At 34.3% G+C, this 13,294-nt stretch overlaps 1 protein-coding gene across 1 annotated transcript in view; it reads left to right on the top strand.

Annotated features, from left to right (window-relative positions):
* Positions 1-385: 385 nt before the first annotated feature.
* Positions 386-13,294, top strand: part of LOC149793080 (uncharacterized) — a 30,188-nt gene continuing 17,279 nt past the window's right edge. Inside the window, exon 1 of the mRNA XM_089966288.1 lies at positions 386-508. Coding sequence (XP_089822414.1) covers positions 436-508 — 73 coding nt within the window. The 5' untranslated portion in view covers positions 386-435. The remainder of the gene's footprint in view (positions 509-13,294) is intronic.

Below are 13,294 nucleotides of genomic sequence, written 5' to 3'. Positions count from 1 at the left end.
CTGAACCTTCTGTTTGATTTATGATGCACTATCATCCAATATCAAAGGTAAACTAAACTTTTGGCAGGAAGCTGATATCAATCAATCGTATGCATTGTTATGGGAATTGTCAAACCTACCAGAGGATCAAAATAGTCTGGCGACAATTATGCTTTTCCTGTTCAGCACCAGGAAATGAATAACTATTTAGAGTCTCGTAGAACGATTTGCTCTAATCAGTGTTAAAGTCATTAGACTGTCTCTCTGTTAATCATCTTGTCATCATGTAAGCGTGTCACCGAAGTCTGAATCAGTTTAATGTAATTCGCTCTACCAGCCGACCTTGTACACCTTTCTACATACGTCATTCTTCCGGACAAGTGATTAATTGCTGACTAGTGCATAAGTATATAAAGGAATACATTTTCCAATGGCAAATACAAGAAACTCGACAGAATGGCAAAGATCACCATCATTGCTTTCCTTGCAATCCTGCTTCAGGTTAATAATGTCTTCTCTCAGTTCCGAGGTAAGATAATAATAATAATAATAATAATAATAATAATAATAATATAATCATCATCATCATCTAGAAATTTTCCGTTTCAAAAGATACTTCTTTTTCTCATGACATGATTTATTTCAATTACATTGACGTTATATAATCTTTCAGCTGTTAATATACTGTATCAAATAAATCATTCAGTCAATCAGTCGATCAATCAGTTTAGCGCTAACCTGTCTTGTGCAGCAAAATTCTCAATACCATTATTAAACTAACCTGTCTTAAACAGCAACTTTATCAACGTCTTAAGAAATGGCATTTAAAGATATGAACATTTCTATTTAAATTTGGTAGCAAAAGCTAAAATGTTAACAGTCTAAGAAAATGTTATCTCGTATTGTTCTACGCAATAGATTTATGACTATTGTATTTTATATGGAGCGCGAGCTATTTATAATTGGGAATAAAAATCAATTCGTGAAGGAATATTTGTAAACAGAACATGTGCGTGTATATCTGAGGTTCAAATTAAAAAATTATTAAATACAAAATGTAGGTATATATATATGAAAGAAAAGTTTTACGTTATTTGCGAATTAATCCCAAAATAATCCTAGAATTACAGATACAAGTCCTAATAATTTAATGTTCTGAAAAATCTTTGATACAAATCCAAATTAAGTCCAACGCTAAAGATGTTGATATGCTTGTGGTGACCTACATTGTGTTGTTGTACCAACATTTGTTAGTTGATATATATGAATGTAATTCCAGGATTTAGTTTACTATAACTCCCAGTGTCTTTGTCAAAAGATATTATTTTTTATGACCATTCTGTATTTTCCAGAGGAACTTCATTTTGAATCTAACAATTTGAAGAAATAAATTCCAGCACAAATGAACTTCTGGACACAACAATAATATAGTCTGTCTGTCTGTCTGAATAAATTTCTACTCTATTCCAGTTGTACTGTACTTAACAGTTAACAGTAAGACTTGCAATCGAATTCATGGCGGCAAATTTAGCCAATCATAAGTTTAACTTGTGCACATTTGTCCTCCAGTTTTCGTCTGACAGAGCGAAGTCATCTTTCCAAACAATGTATAATAATTAAGTACTGCTCTCGTTAATCGTTCCTAAAGTCATCACATGCGTATTTAAAGCCATTTGGATGAGATTGAATGAATTAATAATGTTAATAACTATTTTTATTTAACGGTGAGAGATGACAGTCGTTAAATATCAAGAAGGAATAAATAAACACAACAGCAAACATGTTCCAGTTCGCTTAAAGGAAAGCAATTTGGCTTTTGAATAGATCATGAAGATAGAGTACTAGCTGAGCTGTGCTAAACTTGGCTGGTATTTACTCCGTAAGGGCTTGATTACGAGTCCGACGCTCTACTTTTTTTTTTTTTTTTTTGGGGGGGGGGGGACCAGACAGATCCCCACCCCCGTATAAAAAAGGTGTTTTTATGTGTAAGTGTATCCCCCACATATGCGTTGTTTGTTTTTATTTTTAAAATAGAATTTCGATCAAAAATTTTATTTAAGTTAGACTTTTGACGGGGTATTTTGAAATCCCTAGGGTTGTTCATCCGAGTAGGTTTCCATCACCTAACTCGAAATCCCTTCCATAGACTTTTAGCTGACCTTGGCTAGAGGTTGACATTTATTCCATGTATGCTATATGTGTGTATGCTATATTGTAAGAGTGCTATCTATAGTTAACGTGTGGGATAGCCATTTATTTCCAAATCATTCCCAGTTTTCCTAGGATCCCTATTATTCGGATCAAATTAAATTATTATATTTATTTTATTCAGATAATTTTGAATTTCGGCGAAGAAACGGTGTGATAAAGTATTTTGAGAAAAACTACCTATTGTTTCACGATTGCTGTAGTCTGTTTCGTTCTTTGCATATCTGTTTATTAATTGAGGTCGGCTGTGTTCGAGTGGGGGGTCCACACTTTCTTTATTTATTTGTATTTCTCCCCACTCGAGTTAGGCCGCCTCTCTTTATTTATTCTATTAATGCCAAATATCAAAAAGGGTTTAACATTTCCCGCAGAGGGGGTAATAGCTGTACAGTAAGGGAGCTGTACAGTAAGGGAGCTGTACAGTAGAAAGAGAAGTGATAGAAATAGTGATGCGTAACAGCTATTGTTTTTATGTTATGTGTACAAGTTTCCCTTGCTGGGGTCGTTTTCCAAGACTCTTCCATAGGCCTGTTCACTTCGCGTAGGGCCGTGTGACATAGCACCATGGCGTCATTGTCTCGTACTTGCCCCCTAAGGGATCCTGTCCCCCCAAAAAATTGATTTCTAGTGTCTATATTTAATTTCCTAATAATAATAATAATAATAATGATAATAACTAGTGAGCAAGGAGATTTTTAAATTTCTAATAGTAGTTAAATTAATGTCTTTGTATTAGGAGATTAAATTGAAGGAATAATCATAATTTATATCTAGTTTGGTTTTAAATTTCTTTTAGATTAAATACGTTTAAGGTTATCTAATCCCATTTGATTATTCCGTTACCCTCTGGGTCAGATGGGCTCAGAGTCGGGGACAAGGATTGGGGGCTCTAGTCCGGTTTCGGTGACATCCTTAAGGGGTGTCATCTAGAGCGCCCCCTCCCGTTCCGTTTCTCCTCACCCCAGGCCCCAGGCTGCGAAGACCCCAAATGGGCTAATCAATTAGATTAACATTTTATTTTGATTGAGTATTATTTTTTATTGTTATGACTTGGCCACATGCCATCATTGTTTTAATAATATAATCTGTAATTTTTCTTATTAGGTTTTTGTCGAAGTTACCATCTAAATATAGGATTTGGTTTCTCTGGTATTTCTCCTTTTTATGTATTTCCATTATGAGTATGATTCGGTCATATTCTCTTTCATCGCATTGCGCTGTAGCGTGGTATTTGGTAAAGTTCGCTTTTTACACATAGGGCATTTTACTGTTGTTCTGATCATCTTTCTTCTTAAAGCTACCTCCCCAGTTAATCAAGTGTTATGTAGATATTTAAATATGAGGCTTTGTATTTTCGGTGAGCCGAAGTTGGCCCAGTGCCTCCAAACTCTGTTCCAATTAACGGAGATATTTTCCTCCTCTACTTTATTTCTTATTTTTTGGATTAGAATTTCTCTTATCCAATTTTACGTTCCCTTAATTTCGATTTCCCGTAATTCATGTATATCTCTGTATTTACATAGTAATTCCTTTATATATCTAAAACTTCTAGGTACTGCTAATTTTTTAATTAGTTTGTTATTTTTATATGTCCTCTCTGTTTCTAATGATGAAACCAAACCAATAAGTATATAGAGCTTCCCATGGTGTTTTTGGTTGACTGTTTAAACATTTAAACCTATTTAAAATATTTGTACATTTGATTAAAACTGGGCTTGGTAGGGCCAGCCCTCCCCTATTGTTGGCCCTATATAAGGATGATTTTTTTCACATAATGCGTTTTAAAATTCCATATGTAATTAATGATTTCGTTATCTATCTTGTCAATTATATTATTCCCTACGTCTACTGAGCTTAGAAGATAATTCATGTTAGAATATAAGTATGTTTTTGCAACTTGTGTACGCTCCATTATGCACAGTGGCGTTAGTGCCCAGATTTTGATATTTTCCTCTATTTTTGCTTTAACATGTTTGCAATTTTCTTTTTCTTCGTTTTTCCCGAAGAATATTCCTACAGCTTTCACTCTGTCCTTAATTAAGTGTGTGTAGCCCAGGGTGATTTCCCCTCCAGTTTCCTATTTTTAGTATCTCAGTCTTATCGTGGTTAATTTTAGACCCCGATGCTTTTCCGAATGATTAATGTTCCTTTTCCAGGTCTTTGAAGGAATTGGAGTCTTTAATAAAGTTAGTGCAATCATCTGCATGCTGTAGCATTTTGAACTCTTCTCTTAAATTTGGAATTTTAATACCTTCTATATTTTTGTTAATTCTGATTTTGATACTTAGGATTTATATTGCTATTACATATAATAGCATTGACAGTGGACAGCCTTGCCTCGCTGATCTTTGTATGTCACATTTTTCCGTTACAGCTCCATTGACCTATACACTTGCAGTTATTTTGTTATACAGGATTTTGGTCCAGTTTAGGAAGTTTGTTCCAAAACCAAATTTTCTATTACTTTTTGTATGTAGTTATGTTCCAATCTGTCGAAAGCTTTCTCTTGGTCAAAAAGTACCATAGCACTTTTCGTAACTGTTTCATTTATAAAATCAATTATAGTTCTTATATTTAAAATATTACTTTGAATGTTTCTATCTTGCACCCCACAAGTTTGATTTATATTTATTATTTCATTCATTCCTTTTTTAACTCTATTTGTTAAAATTCTACTTAATATTTTATAGTCTGTATTTAGGAGGGAGATGGGTCTCCAGTTTTTACGTTTTTCCCTGTCGCCTTTCCCTTTGTATATAATTGTCATTAACCCTTCCCTCATGGATTTAGACATTGTATCATTTTTTAAAAGTACATTATTATATAAACATTCAAGAATCGGCGCTAACTCACTTTGGAATTTTTTGTAGAATTCCGCAGTGAGTCCATCTCTCCCTGGGGATTTACCTTTTGTTAGTTCTTTAATGGTGGATATTATTTCTTCATTTGTGATGAAATCGTCACACAGGTTTCTGTGTTCTGACGATATCATTTCACATGGTACCCCTTCTATATAATCTAATATTACCTGTGTATCTATGTTTTGAGACATATATAAGTTAGTGTAGTATTCTCTTATTTTCCCCATTATTTCTTTTTTATCCTTAATTTCTATCCCATTATCTTTTAATTTATCTATTGTTTTCTCTCCTTCTCTCCTCATTTCAAGACGTACAAAAATGGTACTAACAGCTGCCTCGCTTGGCGCTCAGCATTAAGAGGTTAGTGTTAGGACTGGTCGGCCCGGTGTCAGGATAATGTGACTGGGTGGGACATGATGCTACATGCGTGCGGCATGATGCCCCAGTGCTAGACATCACCATAAACTGCCACACTGTAGACATCGTAGCGATATGACTAAAAAATTGTTAAAGCTACGTTAAAAATCCAAATCACACACACACACACACACACAGACTCTCCTCATTTCCTCCCTTTTATACAAACCTTCTGCCCTTTCATAAATATTATTAAATTTTCCTGCTCTTATCTCTATCCTTTTTCTTTCTTCCTCTGCTATTTGATTCAACCTATCCGTATATGTTTTCCTATTCTCATCTGTTACTGTTTTAATTTTAAGTCTTAGTTTTAATTCTTTTTTCCATTTGTTGTATTTTTCTACGCTTCTTTGAATGATAAATTGCTATTTTTTTAATTTTATCTTTTAGTACGTCCCAATCTGATATTATATTCTTTATTTTGATTAATTTATTTTTGACTTCTCCCACAAAACCATCTTCTTCTAGTATTCTATTATTTAGTTTCCAGATCCCTTTCCCCCATTTTTTCCTATTATTTAAATTCATTTCTAAATTTACTAATTTGTGATCTGATATTTTTAAATCAATAATTTCTGCTTTTTTGTGTATTTTTTTCTTCATAGTTAGTAACATAAAATTTATCCAATCTACTAGCCCCCTTATTTTTGTATTTATGCGTGTATTCTGTATTTAATAAATTTAATCTTCTATATATATATCCACTAGATTGTGGTCTTTCAAAAGTTTTTCCATTATTTCCCTTGAACTGTAGTCATTTGTTGATAGTCCCCCTGTTCTGTCTACACTCTCCCCCACCCAGTTAAAATCACCTCCTATAACTAATTGTTCCATTTTGTAGTCATTGATATGTTTACTTAAATTTTGGATGAATTCATGTCTCTTGTATCTGGTGGCTAGACAATATACATTGATTATATGTAATTTATTTAAAAGTATATGTATTGTCCTTCCCTTCAAATTTTCCCCTTTTTCTATTCTTTCCCAATTGAAACCAGTTTTGTTCTTAATAATTGTGGCTACCCCTGCTCGTATATCATCTTGCTTAAAATTATTTAAAATTACAATTACATTCATTTCTTCTTCTATCATGGCTATAAATTCTTTGGTAAAATTATTATGAGTCTCCTGTAAAAGGATTACATCATACTCAATTAACTTATTAATTTATTCACTTTATCTTTATCTAATCCATTAGTATTGATTGAAGCAATTCGGAAGTTTGATCCTTCCATTTTTGTTTCCTCCAGGTAGCCGCTTTCTTCTAATTATTACACTGTGTATATGAGTTATTTGTTTATTTTGTTATTAGTAGTTGTTTAAAGATAAAATGTTTAGTTAGTTGGGGGCACTGGCCCCCCATCGGCTTCCGATACATCAGTCGTTTTGTTTTCTGTAAGGTCAGTTTCATTTTCCTGTTCGGTTTCCATGTCCGTTTCTTTGTCCGATTCCGTCATACTTAATTTGCATTTGAGTAGTTCGAGTTCCAGTTCTTCACCTTCATCATCATCATCGTCATCGTTGTCTTTTTCATTTTCGTCATTTCCGCTTTCGTCTTCGTCCTCATTTTCATTTTCAGGGTCACTTTTTCCGTCTTTTGTTTGTTCATTCCCGTTTTCTGTCATGTTCTTTAATTTTTGTTTTCTCAACTTTTTGGGGATATTTTCATTCACTTCTTTTCTTGTTGATGTTTCTTCTGTCGATATATCATCACTTGGTGACGACATCGACAGGGATTTCCTTAATTTTCTACTTTGTTCTTGTTGTGGGTATTGGTGCTGATGTAAGGGCAGCAGCCCGCTCAGCTCTGTCGCCCCTTGCTCATTTTCCAATTCCCCTTCCTCTTCCCTTAGCACTTCAAACCTGTTGTAAGTGCTGGTTTGTCCCCTTATTGGGGCCGTCCCCTTTATTGTTTTATATGGGGTGAGGAATTGCATCCATTCTGGGGTCTTTTGTATCTCATCCCCTGTCACCCTTATTTCTGATTGCTCGAAGTCCGGTAAGGTAACCGACATTCCTTCTCCACTTTCTTTTCTTATTTGATGTATAAGTCTTACGATTTCGTCTTGACCATTAGTCTCCAAGGGTTGATTTGTTGTACTTGGTATATTAGAGGCCAGTTTTCAGAGTACGTTTGGGGCCTTATGCTGCTCGGCTGACTTGTACATTCCTTTGGTCCATGACCAATTTGCTTACATTTAGTACAAGGTCTCTCTCTATCTGAACCTCTGTACCAAGTTCTAAGCAAGAAGCCCATCACATAGAAATAAGTTGGAATTCTTTTGGCTTCTTGCTTTGGTACTTGTATTATTCTCACTCCAGTTTTAACAGTTTGGAAGCCGTACAATGTTGCCATTTTACTACTTTTAACAGGCACTCTTAGTTTTTCTTGTAGTTTTTCAATAATTTCCCTTGTAACAACTTCCAGAGGGAGGCCAGATACGAATACATCGATTTGTTTTGGCCTCGACCTCTCTGACTATGGGCTCTGTGTCAGTAATTCTTACCTTCAACCCTTTGATCTCTATTTCCCTTTCTTTAATTAGAGGGGTGTTGTTCTTAGGTACACTATGTATTTATTTTTACCCCCATTCTGTAGGCCCTCTATATCCTGAATGTGCAGACCTTGTACTTTCAATGCCGTCAAAATTTCCGCCTGCCTGGGGCAGTTTTCAATGTGCCCAAAATCTAAAGTCTGACAGTCTTCTAGGTGAAAGGCTATTAGTTTTTTACATCCTACATCACCTTCAATCACTGTATTGAAGTATGTCCTGAGCTTTGTGCCTGCTGGGCGTATTTACTACCATTGCATTGAGTGGTGAATTATCGTCACTCAGAAATATCAGTGACTGGATCTCACTCTTCTGTAAATGTATATGATTTATTTAATATATGAATAATATATGAATAAACTAACTACACAAGCAATTAACTCTCTCCTAATCCTAGACTAGGTAAGAGTGCAAATAGCAAATTGTCAAAATTGAAAATCAAAATTCAAAAGAAGAAAACATTCCCTTCTAAGCATAAAAAGAAAAAATGAAATAAATCTGAAAAATGTGAAAAGATAAAAGGAAAATGAAAATAAAAGTGTAAGAGCTGAATAGAATGCTTACTTATCCGGTGGATTTCCTGGATGTTTGCTCGGTACTTGTTTGTTTTATTGGGGGGGGGGGGCACCAGACAGATCCCCCCACCACCAAAGTAAAAAGTGTTTTTAAGTGCTTTTGTATCCCCCTGGTGTGTTGTTTGTTTGTAAGTTTATAAACAAAATTTAGTTCAAATATTTTCATTGAATTTTTGACGGGTTATTCAGAGTCCCTAATGTTATCTATAGGATTGTTCATCTGATTAGGTTTTAATCACCTTGCTCGGAATTCCTTTCCTAATTTTTCTTTGATCTTGGCTAGAGGTCTTCTATATCCCATGTGTGCTATTTATGTGTGTGCTATATGTTGTGAATGCTATATACGTCTTCATGTGGGGATAGCCTTCTATATCAAATTAATTCCCAGTTGTCCTATGATCCTTATTTTTGGATCCGATTTGATTTTTATTTAATGTGATTAAGTAATTTTTATTGTTTTTGAATTTGGCGAAGTGACGGTGTGATAATGATTTTACAGGAAGAAAAAATTCTTACTGTATTGGTGTCTGCTATATTGTGTGTCGTTCTTCGCTCGTATATTTATTAGATAGGGTCAACTGTGTTCCAGTAGGCTCCATACTTCCTTTATTTATTATACTTCACCTACTTCGAATTTGGCTGCCTTTATTTATTTATTATTTAATTGCCAAAAATCTTTCCGAAATTGTTTTAGATTCCCACTAAGGGGATATGCTGTACAGTCCGGGAGCTGTACTGGGGTTAGTATTGTAGAGAGAGACTCCTTGTTTCTTTGTATTGTGTGTTGTGAATTCACCCATGGGATTGTTTTCTTAGACTCTTCCATGGGCCTGTTCACTTCGCGGCCGCCGTGTGACATAGCCCCATGGCGTCCTTGTCTCGTACTGTTCCCCATAGGTTGTCCCTGACCCACCTGTTTAGACATACGTACATAGATTACAAACGTATTTATCTAGTATAATTATGAAACTTTTGTTTCATAACATATTAAATTTTTATTTCTTAAATGGTAGTTGTATTAAATTTCCTATTTATTAGTCAAAATAAATAAATAATTAACTAGCATGGGTGGGGGGGGGCTATGTCCCTTTGGGTAACTAACCCCTAAGGGTAGTCTCATTGCCTCCATCCCTCCCCCTTTTTTTCACTGTACCCTCATGCTATTTGCCTATAACTATTATTTGGCCACAGGCCCTCATTGTTGTAATTATACATTCCGAAATCGCGTACAGTGTTTTTTTTTTATATTAAAATTACCAACTAAATACAATATGTTCTGTTTCCTATAGTCTTCATTTTTGCATATTTCTGCTGTAGTCCTTATTCTATTATCTTTAGATTTATCACACTGTGTCAGTGTATGCACTTTGCTGAAGGGCCCGTGTTTACGCAGTGGACATTTAGGCGGTACTCTGACCATATGCCGTCTCACTGCAACCTCTCCTGTCAACCATGCATCATGCATGTATTTGAAGCAGAGGCTTTGCATTTTTAGGGAGCTTAGTTTGACCCAGTGCCCCCATGCTCTGTTCCAATTTACATGTATATTTTCTTTTTCTACTTTACTTTTTATTTTCTTTGTAATATCCTCCCTTACACATTTATGTTAATTTATCATCTAGGTCCCATAAATCTTTATTTATCTCTTATTTTAGCAATAGTTCCTTAATATTCCTGAATTTTCGGAGTACTTCTAGTTTCATAGTGAGTTAGTTATTTTTATATAATTAATCTATTTATTATCGTAAACCCATACCAATATATATAAATTCCTTCCCACGGTTACTTGGGTTATGCTTGTATTTTTTAAAATCTGTTTAAAGTATTAGAACATTTTAGTAGTATGGGACTTGGTAATGCTAGCTCCCCACTTTCCCTGGCCTTATATAGAGTTTCTTTATTAATGTAATGCGTTTTAAAATCCCAAATGTAGTCTATTATTTTATTATCAGTTGTATTTAGTGTAGCATTACTAATCTCTGTAGATTTTAAAATATAATTAATATTAGCATACATATACGTTTTGGCCACTTGGGCTTGTTCCATGAGGCATAACGGCGTTAGTGCCCAGATCTTCACATTTTTTCAATTTCCTCTTTCATTTTTTTACAGTTTTCCTTCTCATCGCCTACTCCAAAATAGATACCTAATGCTTTGACCTTTTCTCTGATTAGATGTGGGGTAATACTGAGTGATTTCCCCACCAGTTCCCTATTTTTAGGATTTCAGTTTTGTCATGGTTGATTTGGGATCCTGACGCTTTTCCAACTTTTTCGAATTCCTTGATCAGGTTTTTAAAGGAATTGGGATCCCTTATAAAGTTGGTGCAATCGTCAGCATGTTGCAGCATTTTTACCTCTTCTTTTATGTTGGAACTTTTATACCTTCTATGTCTTTGTTAAGTTTTATGCTTATGCTTAGAATTTCAATTGCTATTACGTATAATAGCATAGATAGTGTGCAACCATGCCTCACCGATCTTTTGATGTCAAAATTTACCTGTCTTTGCTCCATTTACCTGTACTCGTGAGGTTATTTTATTATACAGGATTTTAGTCCATTTCTGGACATTGTTTCCAAAACCAAATTTCTTTAGCACTTTTTGCATATAGTTATTCTCCAATCTGTCAAAAGCCTTTTCCTAATCAAAAAGTACCATGGCACCTTTTTGGCCACTTTCATTTTTGTATTCTATAATTGTTTTAATGCTCAATCTATTGTTTTGTATGTCCCTACCTTTCGCTCCACATGTCTGGTTATTATTTATAATTTTTCCCATTCCCTTCTTGATTCTTTCCGCTAGTACCTGACTTAAAATTTTGTAGTCCATGTTTAGGAGGGAGATGGGCCTCCAATTTTTCAAATCTTCCCTATCCCCTTTTACTTTGTACATTAATATTATAATCCTTCCCTCATACTTTCTGTCATTGTTTCATTTCTAAGCAAAATTTTGTTGTATAACCATTCTAATATGGGCGACAACTCACCACAGAATTTCATATAGAAGTCTGGGGTGAGTCCATCTCCACCTGGGGATTTCCCTATAGTGAAATATTGGATGTTTTTCATAATTTCTTCTTGCGAAATGAAATCATCACGTAAGTCTTTATGTTCTGTTGATATCATCTCGCATTTAATCTCTTGTAAATTTTCCTCTATTGTACCATCTACAATTTTCTGTGATGTATATAGTTGGTTATAAAATTCTTTAAAGTGGTGTAAAATTTCGTTTTCGTCCATAGTTCGCTTGTTTCCCTTTATTTTCAGGCTGTCAAAAGTCTCCCCCACCTTTTCCTTATTTCCTCGCGTTTGTATAAACCCTCCGCTTTTTATATATATTTGGGTGTACTTTCCTGCTCTTATTTCCTTACCCCTCCTTCCCTCGTCTATAATTTTATTTAATCTATCTTTGAGTTGTCTGTCTAATTCTGCTGAGTTGTTTTTCTTAAGTTGTAGTTCAATTGCTTCCTTCTCTATTTTCAGTTTTCTACTTCTTATTTGTGAAATTGTAATTGCTATGTTTTTAAATTTTTGTTTTAAATTTCCCTAATTATATCCCTATTTCCATTATCCACAAAAGTTGTTATTTCCGTTTTTATTTCCCTTACAAATTCTGGATCTTCTAGTATCTTGTTATTAAGCTTCCAGCTCCTTTTGCCCCAATTGCTTTTGTTTTTAAGTTCTAATTTTACATATATAAATTTCTGGTCTGAAACTTTAAAATCTGTAATCCTTGGCATATTTAAATATCTATATACATCTGTAAATTTGTGTTTTTTCATGAAGTTTTCTATTTCCGGTTTAAACCTAATGTCATTTGTTGTTAATTCCCCTGCCCTATATATATTATCCCACACCCCACTTGATAAATAATTTATTTCAGATTTACTGTAGGAGTCATCATAGTTAGGTATTAAAATCCCCACCTAGTATTACATTTTCCATTGTGTATTTTTCTAAGTATTTTGTTAATTTTCCCAACAATTCTTGTTTGTGATATTTATTTGCAGGCATGTATAAGTTTATAAAATGTGTGTTTTCAATTACTATGTGTAGCAATCTACCTTAAAATATTTACCTTCATCTATCCTTTCCCAGTTTTTTTTTTTTATAAAAGTAGCCACTCCCCCTTTTTTATCATTCCCTTCGTAATCATTTGTTATTAAAATCCCGTTTAGTTGGTCCTCGCATAAGGTTTTTAAATCATTAGTAAAACCATTATGTGTCTTCTGTATGAATAATATGTCATAAATCAAATCATTTCCAAATTTTGAGAGTTTATCCTTATTGATTCCATTTACATTTATTGACAAAACATGAAAGTTTTTTCCCTCCATTTTTGTCTCCTCCAGGTTGCCGCAGTAATGATTATAGTAAAACTTCTTTTTATATTATTGTTCTGAGTGTATATTTCCCAAAAGAGGGTTCAGAATTTTATTTTAATTTGTTGCTATATGGGGGCACTGGTCTTCCCCCCACCCCCCGAAATGCTGTTGAGAGAGGTTTCTCCCCCCGTTATAATACTTTCTGTCTTATTTATTTCGTCTATTGTGTTTTCCATTGTGTTATCGGTCATTTTTGTGTCTTGTGTGTCCTGTGTGTCACTTTCGTATTATGTTCCCGTTTCAAATTTTTCGTCTTTGTCGTCGTCCTCGTCATCATTTTCCTGTTCGCTTTCTATTTCGCTTTATAACTCTTTTTC

Source organism: Sinohyriopsis cumingii, chromosome 8, assembly GCF_028554795.1.
Source record: "Sinohyriopsis cumingii isolate HCF-2022 chromosome 8, ASM2855479v2, whole genome shotgun sequence".
NCBI lineage: Eukaryota > Metazoa > Mollusca > Bivalvia > Unionida > Unionidae > Sinohyriopsis > Sinohyriopsis cumingii.
The sequence above is the reverse complement of the archived record's forward strand: the minus strand, read 5'-3'. Positions and strand labels throughout refer to the sequence as shown.